Source organism: Antennarius striatus, chromosome 5, assembly GCF_040054535.1.
Source record: "Antennarius striatus isolate MH-2024 chromosome 5, ASM4005453v1, whole genome shotgun sequence".
Taxonomy (NCBI): Eukaryota; Metazoa; Chordata; class Actinopteri; order Lophiiformes; family Antennariidae; genus Antennarius; species Antennarius striatus.
The window spans coordinates 20,805,413-20,827,268 of NC_090780.1; the positions used below are offsets into that span (position 1 = coordinate 20,805,413).

General features: G+C 41.4%; 1 protein-coding gene across 1 annotated transcript in view; it reads right to left on the reverse strand.

Annotated features, from left to right (window-relative positions):
- Positions 1–21,856, reverse strand: part of cdh4 (cadherin 4, type 1, R-cadherin (retinal)) — a 171,966-nt gene that overhangs the window by 87,110 nt on the left and 63,000 nt on the right. The window contains exon 3 of the mRNA XM_068316285.1: positions 11,055–11,078. Within this exon, the coding sequence (XP_068172386.1) occupies positions 11,055–11,078 (24 nt within the window). The remainder of the gene's footprint in view (positions 1–11,054; positions 11,079–21,856) is intronic.

Here is a 21,856-nt window from a genome sequence, read left to right on the forward strand (position 1 = left end):
ACTTAGCTAATCTTGTCACTTCTGTACCATGAGGGAGGCGCTGTTTGTAAGTGGATCTTGGAAAAAGTAGTGACTTTTTTTCTTTTTTTATGCTTACAAACCACAGACTTCACAATCAACTCGCACACAGTCTGCAGCAGACACACCACCAAGTTGGAACAAACAACAATAATAAAAAGCAATCACATTTTGCTCATTATACATTCATGTGATGGAAAAATGTACGTCTGTTGATGTGGTTGCCACTGTATAGACGTTCCTTTTGGATCTGTGGAGCTGAATTGCTCGCATTACTTTAAAAGAAAAAAACAAAAAACAAAACAGCAATCCATGTCTCCCCTCCCCCCCCACACCACCAATTTCCACTTTTAAGTGTGTTTTCATGTTAAATCAAACGGGAAATTAAGACCCCGAAAAATACATTTTGGCATTGCATTTGCAGACATGATGAACACGCTCGCACACGCACATGGATGCAAATGAGAATGCATCTCCTTATCCTGTCCACCCCCTCACAAATTCACCTGGTAGAACAGAGTGACCTCGTTCTGCCAAAACCCTTCAGTCATCTTCAGTGCACTCTGGTACACACACACAACACAACACAACACACACACACACACATGCACGCAAACGTCACTCGTAGCGGTATTGAGCGCAGCCTCCTAGCATGCTCCCTCCCTTAGCTCACCTGTTAAGACATGAGCTCAACTCTACACATTGCTGCTGCAATTATTTGCCCTCAGTATTTTTGCAACATCCCATAGTGTCATCTACTGCTTCGATGATGGGGAGATTACAGCCAGAGGCTGCTGCAGCTGATGATACTGTAGCTGAGAGGTTAACTTGGGTGCTCTCATGTACTATCACTGTGACCCAGGAGGCGGAAAAGGATACTTGGCTGACTGATACCATGTCAACAAAAAATGTGTGATGGTGCATGAATTCATTCATTCATTCTTTCATTCACTCAGAAAAGTGCACATACTTTCGCCAGTGCATTCTCTCACTATCTCCTTAGCTTTGCCTAATATGCACGTACATACAGTCAAATGCTTACGCACTCATACTATGTTGAAAGAGACATGTTCCAAATATAGAATACACATGGATATTACACATCAAATGATGGCGTACCCTATAGAAAACCCAGCATCTATAGCAACCTGCTCCATGCTTTTTCAAATAACCTGCTCTATATTTCTTTGTCTCTTTTCTTTTTCAAGGCAACAACAACAACAACAACAACAACACGCATCGCTTCAAGGCTGCAGAACTTAACCTGGAATATAGTCACGTAAATAGTAATGTCATTTACAATATTCTTCTGTAATAATCCATGTCTTGAAATTACTAGAACTAATTTACCTCACTCTAAAATTACACATTTTCTTTATTAATTATGTATGATATTTTTGCTAAAATGTTCAAGTAACCAAAGCCGAGTTGCGTAGAGTCCAATCAAGCGGATACTAAAAGCTTTTCCTTGAAATGAGTACTGTCATCAAATTCAAAATGAGTATACGGAATATTTAAACATTAAGTTACAAAACAAAATGAAAATGTGGGTTGTGTGTAGGCAGAGATCCACTTGCATCTTGACACAGAAAGTAAATACATGCAAACACAATAAAAACAGACATAATCAATGAGCCTTTACTCCACTTCAATGCATTAGGGTGTAACAAAGGTTTCTTCCCTATAATGAAGAGCAGATAGCTAATCTACCATTAATGCCTGGTTTCCCATGTGGAAACCCCAGGGTTCAGGGCGGTGTGATGGTATGCCACAGGCACTCACTCTCTCTCATTCTCTGCCCATCTTTCTTCTCCGCAGTGAAAGACACAACACAAAGAGTCTCTGAATGGAAGGGGCGTCAAACGGGCATTGATTTCTAATAGGGAACTTTCTGGATCAGCATGGGGGCCTGGCTTAAGTCACGTCTTCGCTTCGGTCAAGGACACAATCTGCAGAAGCGTAAACTCAACCTGTCTCTCGCCGCCAGGCACCAAATGAACGCCGCAGCAGGACAGCGGGATCAGACAGCGGCGGAAGTCTTTTTTAATCTCTTAGGGGATTAGCGCTCTCATTCCAGTAAAGTATGTTTGTATGTGTTGCTGTGTAACACCGGCAGAAGTATCTACCCTTTTTGCCACAGGCTACGCACTTTCTGCTTCTGCCGCATGCTGAGATTCCCCCGGAAGGCCACAAATATACGAGGCACTCTTAAGGTAAGAGAGATGAAGGAGAAGACACCCTCCTTGGGCAAGTTTTCTTAAAATAAACATGAATCTCTATTTGGCCACCCGTTCCTCGTGTGAAACCACGACAGTTATAGGCTGAGTCGATTATATTTAAAGTATTCTGCGAGGGGAAAAAAAACACTGTTCAAAGCACCCCGTTATGTTTGAGAGGGAACCAATTTGTATGAAACAAGCAAGGCAGTAACAGTAACACCAAAAAAAACGCTGACATGTGCTGGAGAGTGGTAATTCTAGTACTAGCATTAAACATGCATGGAAACATTGAAAGCTTCACTGGACTGTATCCACTCAATTCTGCCGGAGCCGTAGCGACAATGGGGGAGGGGGGAAAGGTGAGGCAAAAAAGAGCAAATTCATTGGGGGGGGGGGGGCAGGATTGCGTGACAATCTGTGTGATTCTGATCATCAACCACTTCACACTAAGCAACACCTTCGTTCCCACTGCAGCGAGCGAGGGGGTGTGGGGGGTGCTGACAAATGCAATGAATCGTCACCTTCCCCTCCTTTTTATTCTATTCTTCACTATTTATGTCAAGCGTCTTCACACACGTGCAGCAGGTACAGGCGCGTATGCACGCAAAGCTCATACATCTTTCTATTAATGCCTGCAATGCAGCATGACACTGATGGTAACTCTTCACACACTTGCTGTCAGGAGAAGGTGTCTGTGTCTCACCTCATGCAGACTTGCTTCTTTATTGATGCCCCTACTAAGAATAAGAACGACTCCCGCTGTGCTCTGGGTACTGGATACCAAGAAGAAACACTTAGCCCCATCTCTTCAAAAGCTGCCTCTCTGCACATATCGAGGTACTGAGTCTCACCATGGGGGTAATTTTTGTCAGATTTATGTCCAATTACGACCGACCGAATCTGAATACATCATAATGTATTCCCAATTTCCTGAATAAAAATCAGAAAGCTTGCATCCGATCTGAGTAATCCTCTCAGTTTTGATGACACTGTTGTTTTCTTACTGCATTGTTTCTCACTTACTGCAAATATGACAGTGTATTTATAGTTGCCATCTTTTTTCTTTTTCCTGCAGGTAGACTTCTTTTGAAAGAAGAATAGGCCTGAGTCTGCCACCTTGTGCCCCACAGTGTGACCGCCGTGCCAGCCCAGGCCTGGACACCAGGCTGTGGGCAGCGAGCATTGGGCAGCTTATAAATGAGTAATGGCAGTCGCATTAACATTCGGTGGAAGGGCAGGCTAAGGGCAAGAAGGGGGGGGGGGGGGGGATCCAGGGAGCGCAGGCGCTCCCTCTGTCTTATAAAACAGCGGTTGATTAATGTTTGATTGTAGCTGGCCTCATTCTTCCACCCGCGCAGTGCAGAGCTAATCTACAGAGTGGGTGAGAGTTAGAGTGATGGAGCTGGAAGAGTGGGGTGAAGAAAAACAGTTTGTACAGGTACTGTTTGAAAAGGTTGAGCCAGCAATATAGTGTCTCTCTCCTCAGGCCCTCAGATGAAAAATTCCGCTGGTGCGGAACAGTTCAATCAATTCAAAATGAATTGGGGCATTGATACGATGGGGGCGTGAAAACAACGACAAAGAATGAGGATAGAACAACGACCGAATTCTTTTGGGTCACAACAACGGCTGCTTTATAAGACTAATGGTGGCAATATGTTACTACTGATGCGTTTTGTCTGTTTTCTTTTCATGTATTGTTTCTAGCATGTGTGTAGATTAATAAAAAATTAAAAAATAATAAAACAGAACATAAAGCAGCAACTAATTAGGCTGCCTAATTTGCAACACAATCTACACCAGCATATGTTGACTGCTATTTTTAGGGTCGTCCTCCTGGATCAATGCAATCCTGCACAATGTTTCATCCATTCAGTATCCCTTCAGAAACAGAAGATAATGCGACACAATGCATATTTATTTATATATATTTATGCCATTTGTCTCGACCGGCACTGACAATAAACAGGGTGTTTAGTGTCCCAAGATCCTCCCCCAACTTTTATTGAAATCTGGTCAATAGTTTTTATGTCATCATGCTGCCAATCTAACCAACAAACTGATAACAGAAGTTTAGCAAAAGACTTAAAAAGTCCATCGTTTTAATAAAATGTTTTGAGATTTTGTAGTGAACCAATGGACACGTCCATCCACAGAGCTGTGGAGTGAGTGCATTTGCATGTCAGGAAAATGGCAACTTTAAATATCATTTAATTGCTCTATTTACATACAAACCACAGCTGAACTGCAAAAACACTCAAAATTGTCAAAGTCATGGTGGAAAATGCAGGAAATCGCTAACAGAATTTGACATAGACAAGGTGCACCTCGACAGGCAGTCAGATGAAGCGTGATTTTAAAAAATGACTGCGTAGACCTCTGAGAATCCCTCATGACAGATTACTTTAATTCTTCTATTTATAAAATGTCAAAAGACCATATGCTGCTCCGTGTGCCCAACTCACTCAAGAATGGCAGATGTGCTGGTTTTGATAATGAAGGAGAAAATGTTACCATTAAAAGTGTTCTGATGACTCTGTAACAAGGGAGCAGAGGAAAATTAGGTTTTGTCACAGGTGACAAAAATCCTTTTCTTCACACATCACAGAAACCACTTGTTTAATTTTTATTTTCCAGGGAGGATAGTTTTACTGTTTAACTGTTCAGTTGCATCGAATTACACAGAAATTGTGGATTTATTTAAGTATCTAAGCCCGCAAGATAAAAAGCGACTTTTGTTTTATTATGAAAAAATAATATAACCAGCTGATCTAGGTATACAAAACTGTGATATTAAAGTAGAGTAGAGTAGAGCCCAATCCTCTGCTAACAACCTAGAACTCCCTTTAAATCAATGGAGACTTAATCAAAATTAACCATAGTTTAAGTTTACTGGATTCGTAACAGCCTAACCCACCCACTGACCGCCTGACCAATAGACATAAGTGAAAATCTGCTTAGCAGAGGTAAAGAAAAAAATCCCAGTAGCATTTTATTGAATGGAACAATACATTTATTTTTACTATTATTTAATCGGGAGTATAATTTTATATTCCCGCTTCAGTTTAAAACATTGATAATAATGATTCATTGTTAAAGATTCCCTCCTATCAAATTTAAAGAAATGTATAACTACAGGCTTCAACTAACAGTGTGTTTCTGATACTTACAATTACGTTAAATTCTCCTCACTCATTCAAACTGAGTACTGATTAAACTTTTTTTTTTTTTTTTTTTTGTGCAAATGAAGGTTTCAAGTTTGCAATTCACACTTTGGAATTTGACCAGGATCATCTCATTGTCAGATTATTTGGGATTTTTACAAATCAGGCTTGATGGACTGTTTTCTTAAAATTAAATTCTCTGTTCACAAAGAAACTTTTACATGTTCAAATAATGAATGTGAAATATTCTTTCTAGTATCATTCTGTTCAGAGAAGCTTCAACAATGAAAAAAAGAGGAGTAAAGGAGGAATTTAACAACTTCACAGAACTACATCATTTGGGTTTCACCTATCATAAAGGATGTTTCTGCTTTCAGGTGCGAAAGACATTAGACACCAGTGTTGCCTTGTTAAAGGAAAAACACTAACTAAGACTGTGGGAGCATGTGTACAAAATATACCCTTAAAAATAGCAGCACTAAAGAAATGGGTGGGGGAGAGTTTAAACGTGATGATTAAAGTAATTTGGTAACAGAGAGACGTGTCATTAGAATAAATGTCAAGGGAACAGAAACTCAGCAGGTTTTGTCAGCTCAGATGTTGACATGTGCCACATGAACTTAGCTCAAGCAGTAATCTAATAGAAGTTACAGATTAGTGTTCTATCATAAGGCATGTATACATGCGCACCGACGCAAATGCAGCATGCATGTTCGTCTGTGTGTCTAAGAAACGCTGAGAAGTCGTCTTGATTGACAGGCAAATCGCTGCTGCTGAAATACCCGTTTGACGGGGAAAAGCACCACATGGATGAGTTAAAAGTCAGCCACAGAAATAGCCTCGGCATACTTCACATGAAAGCATACGAGTATTTTCAGCGCCTTTGAGAAGTTGAGCATCTGAGGTGAAATATGTGGAGAAACAGCACACTTTTTCTTTTCTTTTTTTCCTTCTTCTCAAAATGTAGAAACTTAATGCTCTTTATGCACGCCCGGGTGCCAATCATGAGCACGCCTCTTTGAGGGGCCAGGCCTCATGCGAATGTCAGTTCTGCAGTACATTATAATTCCACCACAGATCTTGAAGAATGACACAGTTCCAAAGCTGCATCGCTCCAGCGCGCTGCTCTGCCAAGGAGGGGAAATGGGAGTAATAAAAACTGCTCATCTTCCTGTTTGAGAGACATTGTAATTTAACTGTTGGTAGCAGGCAACCACAATTGGCTCTAATAATGGTTTCTATACTCAAATTTGTGTAGGGATTTGTTGGATGTTTCACAGTCCCTTAACGCTCCTAGGTATAATCCCACCTCAATGTTGGGGGTAGGGAAAGACTGCGCCTTGAAACAGGGAGGAAGATAAACGAATGGAAGCAGAGGTGTATGGCAAAAAGTTCTCCCTAGAGGGCGGGGAGGGGGGGTAGGGGGGTGCTAAAGTGCACGTTGCTATTTCTTGTTCTTCATAGTAACATATAATGTTGGCATAATTAACTCCAGGAAATGTGGCTTCATTAGTCTCATCCTGGGTGTTAAAATGAAGTGTGAACTAATTGGTCAAGAATACAACAACGGTTGGGATGAGACCGAGGGAGATGCAAACGGGGGCCTTGGCAATAGAGACGATGCTGATTATCATGACACTTCTTGATGAAAGTCCCCAGCATGGACCTCTTCAGCTTCAACAGGCACAATTAAAGGGAGATGGGAAAATGCACAGAACAAACAGGTGGTTGGATTATGAATTACAGGTTATTATTTTATTATCACAGGTTATTACATTATTATTTTTGAAATAATAATCTGAACCGCAACTGGTTCCAGCAACTCTCGTCTGCATCACAGACAGAGTTTTTTCTTCTCAAGAAAAATACTGATCAAGCCTAATCTTTTAGAAACATGGTGGAATCCCCATTGGAAAGTTGGACTTGTATTCATTAGGTGCCGTCCTCTGAGCCTTGACTTAGCCTTTGTAGCCAAAAAAAAAAAAAAAAGTTTCCATTACGCTCGGAGAGCTGGTCAAAGCCGTGAGATCAAACAAGCCCAACCATAGTTTTTCTGGTTGTTGTCTCAACAGTTTTTGGAATATGGTTTGCAAAGATTCTCGTCAGAACAAGTTTTCGGGTTGTTTTTTTTTCTCCCTCCTGGCTGTCTGCAGGTTTGACAGTATTCTTGAGGAAAAGTTGGAAAATGTGGAAAAGGCAAGTCATAAATTGGACAGGAAATAGGAGCTCCTCACTGGAGACAGAATCTCATCTTAATGCTTGTTTGTTTCCTCCTTTTTGCCGCTTTCTCTCTTTGCTCTTACTCTTGCATAAACCATCTGCTGTACAGGTCTTGTGCAATTTCAAGAGCTCTTAGAGGCTGTCTTCATCAGCTCAAGATTGGCTGCAGAAAAACAGCTTTAATTGGTACTGAGGGGGGAAGAGGAGCAGAGAGGTCGCACGCTTCACCACATTTTAGAGAAAATTGCTTGCAAATGATCAAAAATTTCATTCCACCTAGCTTTTTCTTGGCAAATGCTTTTAATGGTTGCATCTCTGCATAGGCCTTTTTTTTTTTTTAAACATCATCACCTTTGTGTTACGAAACATAAATGCTGAGATTATGAACAAGATTCTGCTTAGAATAAAAACAAAATGAAATAACCATAAATAAACCCCGCTGTGAAACTCCATCCTTCAATCGACGCGAAGCAAGAGCCTTCAGGTTCCATGCAGATGAATCAACTTATCTAACTGAAATTGCCAGCTGTACTATTTCACCCTGTCAATATCTCTGAGCCTTGAATCTTCCCTACTAAGCGCTGTGCTCAGCAGCTAGAAAGATTGAAATAGCAGATGTCACAGCACTGTTGCGCTGCGTTCGGGATTTTGTGTTACACGAAAAAAGAAAGCCGCACAGATCGCAGCCAACAGTACAGTCCGGTCCATTCCAGAAGGCAATTATGTTATTTCACCAAGGGCACTAGAAAAGCTTCACTACAATTAGGCTGACAGAAATGGCCTCGCTGACACATCAGAGGAAACTGGGGTTGTTCCCCCCTCCTCGTTTTCATCTCTTTTCACTGTCAGGGTCGTTCGCCGCTTGTGTTGTCTCTTTGAGACATTAGCTTCCATTGTGGCTCTAACTTCTGAGATATTTCACAGCCCATTAGCTGCTCTTTCAGGCCCATCCACTGCTTGAAACCAGAGAAAGACATAGAGAGAAAGGTGGTACATAGAGCTAGCATTACAGTGGGTACATCTGGTGCACGGGTGTTACTGGATCTATGATCACTAGTGAGCGGTAGAAGCATTTTAGAAAGTACCATATAGCGATATAGCGGCAAACTATTTATTTTATTATTTATGGTAATTTAAATGTTTATGAACCCGCCGCGCGCGTTGATGCGCAAATGTGCGAGGGATTACCGTATAGTTCTTTCCTTGTTGCACATGAGGTGAAAACAAAACCTCAAATAGTTTCCTTTGCCTAAATGCTAGAAGAAATGGCAAACAGCTATTTAGGTTCTGCTTCACAAACAAATCTGACTTAATAAATTATGCATAATTTCTCTTAAAATAAGACATAGCATTTTTAAAATGAATATATTAATTTTGATAAAGCCCAGCTAGCTGATTTCCTCTGCTCACAGGTTCCATGCAGAGAAGCATGGGAGCAATTTAACATTTTAACATAAAGGTATATCAATCATCTCAACTACTGACATAAAATTATGCTTTACTTTTTTTTTTTATTCCTGCAGACTTCTTGTTCAATTTAGCAACAAATAAAGGAACAAAAAACTGTCCGAGGCTGGAATTGAATACCGTGCTCTAACCTAATCAGCTATACATGCACCATTTGGTTTATAGTTAGCAGTTGTGCACTTGGCCAGTATAGAGTTAAGGTGGTTTCCTGCACAGTTGATGGGGCTGAACAATTTGCGCGGCTGGCAGAAAAACCATAATCAATTCGGAGACTATAGATAAAGGCCCCTAAAAGCAGCCAAGCACAGCATTTTCTCTTATCGCAATTACAACTTGCCCTCCTGCCTCAGGTACAGCCAATTAAGTGAGGAGAGGACGCGCCGCCAGCCACTTCACAGCGAGGAGGCCTATCAGACGACTCCAAACACACAGCGTCACTGTGGAGGTGCCACAGTGGAGCTTGTCACACAAGGAGGGAGCTTAAATATGTTGGGTTTCACACATGAGGTTTATCCAAAAACACACATGTAGATAGATGAAACCATGAGTGAAGGGTGTACGCTCTGGTACGTGACGTCAACTGAAGCGCCGATTGCTGGCACAAGGGACCAAGGGCACCTTGTCCTAATACTGCCTCCTCCCATTCTCTCATCTGCTTTTTAATCCATTCTTCCCTTCACTCTTCTTTCCTTGCCTTTCATGGTTGAACATCATTCACATTATTTGACTACTCAGCAGTACAGAAAAGGACAGGAGGTGTGGGAGCGGACTGAACCCATGTGTGTTTTTAATGGTAGAGCAGAGGGATGGTCAAGAAAGGCGAAGATGAGGACAAAATCAGTCAATACCCATGAGGAATACAAAAACAAAACAAAACATCACCTAATGGGAGTTTTTATCTCCTGTTTTTTCGTCTGAGCCTAACTCAATTAAAAGGAAAAGCCACACTGTTGTTCCAGCTCGGTCATAAAAAAATCATCACACCAGCTTCTCTGCGTCGCATATCGTTGTCTCCTCCGACAGCGAACAAGGGTTAACCAGGCGCGCAAAAAATAAACTCCAAGTGCTTCATCTTTACCACAACTTCACTGTTGGCTTCCCTCTCACCACTCTGAGGTTTCAGAGACCAGACACACAGCGTGTGCTGTTTTGTCTACACCGTGTGGTGCCACCGCACTAAGTTAGCTTGACAATTTTGCCCCAAAGCATCATTCTTCATGGAGCAGAGAGCGAGTTCAGCAAGATCCCTCTCTGTCTTTGTGCCACGCTGAAACCCTGATAATGTCACGTCCAGTGGGAACATTTATAGGCGCAGAGAGCGATGCTGCAGAAGAAGAGTGGTTGACACAGATGCCTTCAGACGACTCACAGGGCAAACCAAACACACGTGTTCGATAAACCCAGGATATAAATAAGACTAGGACTGTTTTTGCTCCTGTTAGACAAAACGATTAAAGTGCTCCTTTCCGCACAGGAAGCCATTAATAAAAGTTCATCAGAGGGGAGTTAAATTTACTGGAAATGAAAAGAGATGCAGTCTCAATGGGGGAGTTCTTCTGCTTTCTATTTATACTACACTGGGATGTGTTCCACTAAAGCTGGTAAAGGATACTCCTTATTGGCTCCTAATTGAATACTACTGGAGTCAAAAGGGGGTAAATTGACTAAGTATGTAGGAGAAAAACACATGCAGGGAAAATGTGCTAAATTCACATTTCTGATTGGCCGCATGGGAACATGGATGCTGCTTTTGTAATTGCCTTTGCTCAATGTTTTCTTCCTCGTTTGGCATGACGTGCAATGTGGTTCAGAGGAATAGAACTTCCTGGTGATGCAAATTATGTTTGTGGCTCCTCCTTTGAGAGTGAACATCTGAGAACAACACAAACATCCAAGCCGGGGCTGCTGGGAGAATCCGTGCAAAAGATGCCTTTAAGTCAAAAGAGTGTGCGGCTGCAGTACTCACCACGCTCGCTGGACAGGGTGGTGTCTGTCGCCGAGGGAAACGGGGAGAGGGAGATAAAAGAGAAAGAAGAGAGGAGATGATTAGGACCTAATAGGTTTGAGTAAAGATGGCAATGCAATGTTAAAGTCAAAGTTAAACAAGAGAGCCAAACAAATCAATTTCGGAGGATTAATGGAACGTCACAGGTAATAGCAGGACGGTGGCGTATACAGAACACGGGGCTGCTTTTGGAGAAAATTTGCTGTCATGATTGCAAAGTCGTTCACATTTGTTTCTGTCCATTATTAAAGCAGCACCAGTCAACCAGAATAGAGTTTGTTTTCTCTCTTATATGTCTTGTCACTGCCTGAAGCAGTGGGATTCATCATCATCCTCAAGCGCTGGTTGTGATGTCTATATTGCTCTATAGTGTTCACTCAGTGAAACACGGGAGACTTACAGGATATTATTTATGCACGTCACACACACTTATGCACGTCAGTGAGGTCGGTATTAGTTTAGACCTTGGCACCGCATATAGGTGAAGGGAAGCAGCCACGGAGGCTCTTGATGTTTATCTCCTGTTCACCTGCCCTTCTCCTGTCCTTCAGCAGCGCTTTTGTGAAATTTAAGCAGAGAAATTCTCTATCAGTAATTTACGAGTTTCTTGTTTACACATTTAACCTGTGAAGCTTTAAAGTTCACCGAAACACACCAATTTTGATCGAGAACTCTTGTTCTCCACACTTTGGGTTGCAGGACATCTTATTTTTATATGAATTCAATCATGGTGAAGATACCAACAAATACATGTTGAGGAGAAGTTTTGATATAAAAGAAAAATGTTCATGAACTTGTTATTAATTTCATGGTCCACAGAGGATGAATTTTTGGCCCAGTGACTTTTATTCTAACGCCACATGTACAGTGATATTTGGCAATGCCATAACATTTCATTTACGACAAAACCTACATTTTTTCGTAGAGTTGCATTTCCATCAGCGAAGTACCAATCAGCAAATGTAAAAAAAGTCTTTATTTTAGGCCTAAAGGTAGATCAGCCAACATATTTTGACCCTTATAATTTCAAAACTTGGTTAGACAAGGTATATTTTGTGTACTCTTCTCTATGTTGGAAATTAGAATGAATAACTTTACTTCTATGACTAAATATTTTTAGCATTTCATCAAATCATCATTAGCTATCAGTGTCTTGGGTTGATAAACTGGAGTGAGGTCTTTGAAGATTTCCTTCCTCTTGCCCATGATTGATTTTAGTTGACACGTCTGCTGCGGTTTTACGATTTAACTCTAAAAACCATTCAGTGGATAGATGTTCTCACTAAATTAATATTGCTGCTCTGATTTTTCTGTATGCAGATTTATTGTATGACTGCAGCGTAAAAGGTGTGGGAGTGTCGACACCATCCGTCCTCTTTGGTTACCATCAAACACGAATGTGCTTTTTTTTTCTTCTTCGCACTAAATCCAGTCAAATTCCTCTTAAAATCCCTGCAAATTGTTCGACTTGTTTACAAAACGCCAGCATATCAGTATCTAAATGAGAGCTTTGCTTGGAGACAGGTCGACTGTCTCCGTTCCTTCTTTCTATGTGTAAAGGCACTCCACTCTATCCCAACAGAACTTCTCTCTGCACATGTTAAATTATTCATTACTCTCTGTCAAGAATTCAGCCTTGCTAGCACTTGCCAGTCTCCCCCACAAATTGGCAGGCATGCTCATATTTGGCATATGGTGCAGAGCAGTGCTGCTTTTCCTTCTCTCTTCAGTTGGCCTGCGAGCACTCCCGAGGAGCATGGCAACACATGTTGGCATACACACTCCCATACGCAGTCGCATAGTCGCAAACACGTGTATACACACCAGTGATGCAAAATATCTGTCAGTTTCGTAAGTGAGACCCTCTCTCTCTCTCTCTCTCTCTCTTTCAAACACACAAACACGCACACACACACACACATGCCCAGTGAGTTGCTGGGCATTCATCCACCAACTCTTTGTAACAGTTTTTAAGGTTTTCAACAATAGCACTGCGCTACTGCTGCAGCCAAAACAACCACAGCCCACAACACAAAAATTCTGGAATACACTTTGGTACCTGATTTAATTTTAATCAGACATTTGCAGCAAAGATGTGAAAACCCCATCTTTCAGTATGTACCTTAGTCACGTGTTTGTTTATCTGCTTTGATTCGACTCAGATCTTTCCAGGCCGGCTACCATAACACAATGTTGATGTAACTGCTGTGAAAAGCAAAAAAAAATCACCGGTTTAAACTTTTCCCAACCTGACAGCAACACCATCCCGAGGACTGTTGTGATGCAGGTGTGCCTCACTGACTCTCACGCATTTCATTTGAGCAGCCGCGATGCCTGCGTGAGAAGCGTAGCTCATACAGGGTTAATGTGCAGCCGCGAGGCAACTCCTTTTGACGTTCAAAACGCACGCTTATTCCTTCTCTGCCATGCAGGTGGCTCTCTTCCATAAATAGATCACAAAATAATCTGCATGCCAATGTTTAATGGTGGTTTAAAGATGGAACTGGCACAGCAGCAAAGATTTCTGTGTGGACACACACCAACACACACACACACACATGCACAAACTGCAGCACTTGAGAAATGCAGCCAGCACACCCTGTTCTGGAAGTCCGTGGCCCAGGGGTAATCACACAGGCTAACCTGCAGCACCTGAGGGGGTGAGCCGCGGTTGTAATACAGCATTTTGACATTCTACTGCTTGAGAAGCACAGACCTGATAGCTTTTGCCTACTTGAGAACTGGAACACCTGCTTTGAAAAAGACCATCCATGCATCCGTCATGGAAAAAAGAAAAAAAAAAAGACCATTAACCAGTGAACAGAAATGTATGTTTGTTGTCCTTACTTTAAAAACCAAGATACAGGTAAAAAATACCAATTGATATCTGGTGTTGTAGGTCTAGTTTGTTTTGTTCCATGACAGGTACTGCTTTGCCAAGAAGACTACCAGTCAAAGATTGCATGTTTAAACAGCTAACTGATAAAAAGGATCCAGAATCTTACTGTAAGTGGTGTTTTAGATCATTGGGATATATCACTACAGCTTAAAACTTCCAAAAGTTGTTTAAAGATAAATAAATACCCCAGGTTTTATAGCATCAAAAGTTATATTTTACCCACCCACCAGTGCTGCAGCCCACTCCCTTTCCCCATTTCAGCTGCTTTGGCAAAACATTTTCTGCGGGTTGATGCAAATCGCATCACCGTTGGTGGGCCAGCGTGGGAAAGTCACCGCAGCCTGAGACAGAGACAGTTATACAGTGAAATGTAAGAGAGCTATAACCGCCATGGGTGTAGGATTAAATATAATTGGCATTCATTTATATGAAAAATGCCAGCAATCCAGGTTTAGAGAAAAATAAATCAGCAGAACTGAAATAGGTGCATAGAGAATCTGCCACCGAGATGATCTCATGTGTCTGGTGTCATTTCTGCTCTCTTATGAATTCAGAAGAAGGACATAGAATGTGTACTGCATTTTCGTCTGGATCTTTTGTTTTCTTTCTTTCAAACACATCCAACACTTGACCTGTGTCTTTTTAAAGCTAACTGTTGCTGCTGAAATATTTGCTAATGGAATCAGAGTGGCTCATTTCCTTCATCATTGATATTAAGAAAATATTTTCAAGTCTTGCAAAGCGACGACATTCAGAGTTAGGTCTTTTATTCTATCTCACTGAACACGGCCGCAGTAGTATATGGCCAACTTCACCTGCATTTTCTGGTATTTTCACATTAACATGCATTCAATTCACATATTTACAGTTTGAATTAACATGTTGAAAAATAGTGTCACTTGGTTGCTTTTATGCTATCAGGGCACATCTGATTTCTTCTGTCCCAATGTCAAATTTTCTTGTTGCCCTCGTGATGAAAAATTACCAGAGAGCATTTTCAGCTAATACATAATACATTTAAGAGTCTAATCAAATTGAACAAATGAGTATGTCTAGAAAACTATTAATCAGAGCACAAACGTGTATTTACAAATATAACACTAGCACAAACAATCAATTATTCATAAAGTGAATGCTGGGTAAGTGGGCTTCTTCCCGGGTGAGATGCTGCCATAATTGGAATGGGACAACAGGAGTGCCGGGTGGTGGATGTGTATCTGTGTGTTGACACGCACACACACGCGCGCACACACACTAATGCACACACGCAGACACACTTCTCCCAAAGCGCCAAACTTGCACCAAACACGACAAGTGCAGGCAGAGTCGGCTCATTACTGCCTAATGAGTTGTCTGATTAGTGCAGACTATAAAAGCCTTATTGTCAAGCACTGTATGTTTATTTTGATTAATTATTGTACTAAACTGACTGAATGGAAGTGCAATGACACGGGGCATTAACATTTTGTGGTAATAGGGCTCTTCTGCAGAGAGCAATCATATATCCATCCCAAAATGCGACACAAGAACTATGGCCACAGCCTGAAGATGTGTTGTATTAGCCTAGTAAACGTGTATGTTTATATTGTGCTCTAGGCTCCCAAGATGTGATTCAACATGCAGCTCTGTATAGTGAATCAACACTGCCCATTGCACAACTCTGCAGAAACCCACTGACGGCCCCCGCTCCGCTCCCAGGAAGACAAAAATGTCGGATCAATCAGTCTGGAAAGTCGTGAATTACTGGCAATTTGTGTGAAAATAAAACACTCACTCTGCCTGATGGGTGATTATAAGCAATCAGTTATTATATAACGTAGCACTGGATTATACACTGGAGAACAAATTTTTTTATGTTGTAGATTTACAGCATGACATGTTTAGCTAGTTGAATGCTAAAACATCTTGAAAATAATAGCATTGACTTTTAAATGGAATTCAGCTGAGTTGAATCATCAAGTGGTAAAAGCATAAAAAGCTCTGAGTTGTGCTTTTCCCACTGCTGACGCTGGAAATGTGATGAATGGCAAAATTTGAATGTAAAATAGTTTTAATGGTGAGAAAAGAAAACGGTTTTAAATGAGGGGACCAGTGAAGTGCCAGATGTACAAACACATTTGTCGAGAGTTTAGAGTGGCATCAAAGAATGGTCGTAATTCAAACAGTGGAATGCTTCTCTTTTTTCTTTTTTTTTTGGAAATGCAAGGCAAGCAAACACCGAGTGTGTTCTGCTGCCTAACGTTTCAGTGCAATCTCAGGGGTATTTTTTTTTCTTTTTTTGCTCAATTATTCATTTGGATAAGCCAGTTTAACATGCTTCCAGTCCAAAGAAAAGTGTGTAATGTGAGCGTAATTAGTTAAGTTTGTATGGCTGATGGTTTTTGATGCTGTTTTTGCCGTTAACATGACTACATCACTTACTTAAACACGTAAATAGTCAAAGTAGAAAGATTTCACAAACCTCTAATGCGAGATCAAATGCAGGAAATAAAGAATGGACAAAATGGGATTGATCTACTTTTCTTAATGTAAATTCAATTATATTTTTGAGAATGAGACAAATTTTTGACCCCTTATTATGGTATTAGTATCATCAGACGATGGACCATATTGCCTCTCATGCTGTTCTTTTTTTTCTACACAATTCAATCAGGTTCAATCGGGCACTCCAGAGGATTAGTGTTACACACACCCATCTGCCAATACACTGTAATCACTAGAGGCCTCTCTTCTTTGGAGATGAGCACAACTAACTTGCAATGCATAGTTGCAGTGGGGATCCACTGACATCAACTTACTTTAATTAAAAAAAAAAAAAATGTCATGTGCTTTGACATTGCAGAATTGGTCACAGACAGATGTGGGGTCTGGGGTGAGATTTCATCCTGTTGACGCTGGAATAACATGTGGCACATGTTTACATGTCTCTTCACGTCACACGTCAAGGCTCACGTTTCTAAACTGGTGATTTTCAGCATGTCATTGAGAAAAAGCTCCAATCTGACTGAGAGGTTAATTAAGTTTCCTGAAAAGATACTAACTAATTGTTCTCTATCAGAGAGCCCATCAGGAGCTCATCTACTAATTTCCCCTGCTGAGGATGAGTTAAGTTGGAGTGTCTCAGGAAAGGGTATCAATCCTGGCAATAACCATTTCTACAAGCAAGGGGATTGATTAAAACTCGGCTACTTAGCCGAGAGAAATTTGAGATGGAGACAGGAAGATAGCATAGAGCGATGATGGTTGTCCATATATGACTGTCCCATTTGTTCACCTTGCACTCTCCAACATTCCCATTGGGATGACAACAGGCAACTGAAGGAATGCTGGATGGCTGGTGAAGCCTTTTCTTTTGACTGCGTGTGCCCACGCGAGGAGAAACCATCAGTAAAGCAATGCTACGGTACTGTTTGCATGTAGTTTGTTTGTCATTTTGTGCTCAGTAGTTTCTACTACAGCACAATATAGTGATTCAGAATGATTTAAAGTCTCTGAATACATGTGAGAGTGACGGTTCTGAAAAACACTAGTTCTAATGTTGATTACTAAGATTCAAATCTGGAATTGCGGTTTTCCGGTGTTTGCTATATTTAAGTTCTACTTCTCCTTATTGAGTATTGAGAAACAGCTATTTGAACTACAAATTGCTGGTTTGCACTATGGAACAGTAAATAAAGGCCTGAACTGTGCAAACACAAAAGAAAGACATCTTTGTACGCTTATGTTCCTCAGAAAGTGGTAACATTTGTTGGTTATTAGGAGGCGTTGTACATCACTCCAGCATCAGAAGCAAGAAAGGAGCAATCAGTCTGACAGTTTCTCAGATTTTCTACATTACTGCGAGGCGTATGGCTTTACCCTTTACCTTCCATGGAATATTTGAGTTGTTGGGGGATTCTAGAGACTTATGTTCCGACAGAAAACATCTTTATTGTTGAATAAAAAACTAAACATTTCTTGGTTTGGCTTCAATTTATCTACAAAACTTGTATAACAGTTTCAAATGTACTTTTAAGTGAACATTAAACCTATACTTTGGCAACTCCAATTGACAGACACCAAACGCTGATCAATCCTCTGGCGCAGAGTGCTGACATTGTTGTTTGCTGTAACACAATATAAAATAGATCCTGCTTGTTCTCAGCTATTTGTACTGTCTCTCAGGCAGCATTAAAGCACTTTCCCTGGAGGCTAAACACATTTAATGGGGTGACTCAACCTTAATGTTAATGCACTGTAGGTAGCAGCCCATTAATTTTTGTAGCCTAGTAGGTGGTTTCATTTCAGCATGTAAACATCTCATGTGTAAGGGCGTTTGGCATTTTCGCACTGGCATGTATTTATGTGCTCAACATCCCCACTCGCTTGTCCAGCCGCTGCCAGCAGCTTCGACCTCTGCCTGATGATTGAATCCATGAGTATGCATGCACAACACTCATTCATAAGCACCGCACCGCCACCAACAATATAGTGCAATACATTTCTCCTCTGAATGCAGCCTCCCAACATGCAGAGACGGAGTGGCAGAAAGTGGGAAGTGGGGCACAGGGAGTGGGGGGTTCTCTGCTGTGATGAACTGGTGATGACATAGCCAGCTGTTTAGTTAAAAAGCAGAGCTCCACTGGGGGGTGGGAGGAGATGACATGTGCTCTGTGGGTTTTTAGGCAGCCAAGTGTTCCCCCAAAGAAACTGTAGGAAGAGGCGTATGTGTTGTATCTCATCTGGTTTACATTTGTTGAGTGTGTGCATGTTTTTGTAGGTGTGTGTGTGTGTGTGTGTAGAAAAAAAAAAAATTGTTTGTCTACATATGTAAAGAGTGGTAAATTGAAATATGTCTGAAACAATAATCTTCTTACACTTCCTTCTGTGATTAAACCTGGGAGATGATAGACGACAAAAGCTTGGAAGTAACAAAGCAGACAGCATGCACTCGCACACGCACGCGCGCGCTCGCACACACACACACACACACACACACACACACACACACACACACACACACACGTGCGTTTCTATATTCAGAGGACCTACAGCTAAAAATCTACATTATGAGGACTTTTGTTTTGTGCTTAAAAGAATCTGTAACTGTTTAATGCCTCGGCAGTGCAGGTGATACGTGTGTGTGTGTGTGTGTGTGTGTGTGTGTGTGTGTGTGTGTGTGTGTGTGTGTGTGTGTGTGTGTGTGCGTGCGCGTGTGCACAAACACAAACACACACATACATTGCTGACATAATGATTTCAATTTCATGCAGAGTCTGACGCTGAGCAATATCCACATGGTGGGTATTCTGCAGGAGTAAGAGGCAGCGCTGAATAAGAAATTAGCCACGTCTTGTGGATTCAATCACATAACCAATCGATGGCAACCGCAGCTTACGCTAGCATCATCACTTTTATTAACATCACCTCTGTCAGCGTCTCGCTGCTGCCTCATTTGGAAATGCTGCATGATGGAGTCGGCCATTGTGGGGGCGGTACCAACGAGCAGCACTACATTTGCTCACTTCAGTGGAATTAGGGTATTTTGCGTATTTGTACATTTTGAATATTTTTAAAATTAAGGATAATGTCAGCTAAAGTTAGGTTTGGTGTACCTCGGGATATTTACATAACGATACACACAATCTGTTGTTTCTTATGGCTCGGGGGACATTTTGACAAACACAGTCCACCTGAAGTTCAACATCTGAAACACTGCTTGTGAACATCTTCCGTCGGTGAGATGTGTGGAGCCTTTCTTTTGTTTCTGACTTTAAACACTAAACTATTGGGACCACAGAACCTCTTTTATTGAAGACTTTGAGGACTGCAGCTGAGGGAACTGGTGATAATATGCACCGAGGACTGTCAAGTAGTGATGTATAACCAAGGATAAATCTGGGACTTCCTGGTGCGCAAAGCTTACAGGCTCATGTTTAGACTGATAACATGACAGATGGATATATATTAAATACCTTTATTGATCCCGTGGGATGTTTGGGTGATTACATCCACTGTTAAGCACAGTGTGGCGTGTGTGTGTGTGTGTGTTGGTGTGTGTTTGTGTGTGCGTGGGTGCAGCTCTATCTAAAGTAAAACGGCAGCTATTTCATTTCCTGCATATTACTTTCGGAACCGTTGTAGTGTCCGCAGTGTTTTATGTATTTATGATCATGTGCTTAATTGTAATGAGTTGTGTTGATTGACTTCTGTATTAGTTTCTGGTTGGGTTTAATTGTAGGGCTGCAAAATTGGCCAACAGAGATAATTAATTAAATAGAGCTAATTCTCTATTTCCACTCGAGGACTTTGGGGTTTGATGATGTTCCACTATTACAAGACTCCATAATTATATTTTTACACAAAGGAATACTTTGTTACTGAAATAAAATAACAATACAATTCTTGCTGTCTTCTATCTGTAACATATAACATGTTTGAAGGTGGAGACAGGCGGATGGTGGGTTAATGGGCTACAACACCGCATTTTCACTCTCTTTCTTTTCTTGTTTCTCTAGCTCCTCTCTCTGTCACCTCTATCCCTCAGTATCGGAAGTAATCTCATTTCCACCTAGCTTGAATTAAATAAATGTCTATCATGAAGACCACTGAAGGATGGCAGAGGGCCCAGGGAGCTCAAGAATCAGGGTAAGGCTGGGGGAGAGAACAGAAGGTGCTGAGCTAGACCCTGTGGATCTACAGAGACTGGGAGAAGAATGATGAGCCAAGAAGAGAAGTGGACGATAATGAAATGGAGTCACAATGTCTGCTCTTTTTTTTTTAAATCATTTGTCTCTGCTGCACTTTTTCACATGCTGTCTGCACTGCAAAAAATTGTATGAAAAAAGAAAAAGAAAACGGCAGCTTAACTACTATCATGAGAGAAGAGGAGAGACTGCACCTCTAGAGCAGGCAGGCCTTCCATTCCCTCTGTGTCAGCTTATCATGATTCCACCACTCCTACCCCAGCAAATCACAGTCACACATGAAGCCAACGACGGGGCACCGCTACCTGCTCGCCAAACTTCCCTCACCGCCATCTCTTGACTTCTATTGACAACCGGCGCTAACAGGTACTGTGAAGTATTTCATATCCATCTGGGACTCATCCTCACACTAATATCTGTCCAACATGTGACTATTAGGAGGCAGCAAAAGCCTCCAATCAATCCCTTTGGCGTCTATTTGATGATTCCCACATGGGAATCCTTCACCGACAGTCTTAGTTAACCTGCCATGCTATTTTAACAATCTCCCTTGGGTCTGTTAGAGGTTTGTTATGTGTCTGCTGGGTGGGTGGGGGGAGGGAGCTCCATGGCACATGATGAGATGCATGCGTTTAGACACTGCTTCATCGTTGTCCGTGTAATGTGTTCTGAAGACGGTTGTTTGGCTCATATTTCCAGGAAGGGTGGAATAAAGAGGTCATGGATGACTCTGTTGAAACGTGTGCTCATTTACTTCCTGGAGACAGACGATGAAAGACCGGGTGTCAAACTGGTCCACCGGTAGTACAAGTGAGAGCATTTTGACTGGTGGAGGCACATAAATGATTTTTCAATTTGGCTATTTTTCCTGGTGAAAACTGAAAAATAAGCTTCCCACTGGCGTCAGTCTTTCGCACCAACTCTGAGCCTCTAAAGTACCATTGGTCTTATCAGTGGTGCAAAACAATATGAATGTGTGAATGATGTTTTATTCATCAAAATAAATACTGTGTATTGAATTGTGGTAAGGTCATCTGAAATGAAAGGACCTGATGGACTGAATGTGTCCAAATACTGTTGCGGTAAACTGCACATCTGTCTCCACCCCTTCCCCGGCTATTACAGATTTTGCATCATTCCTGTATCACATGTACAACTTATGAAAGACATAATAAAGA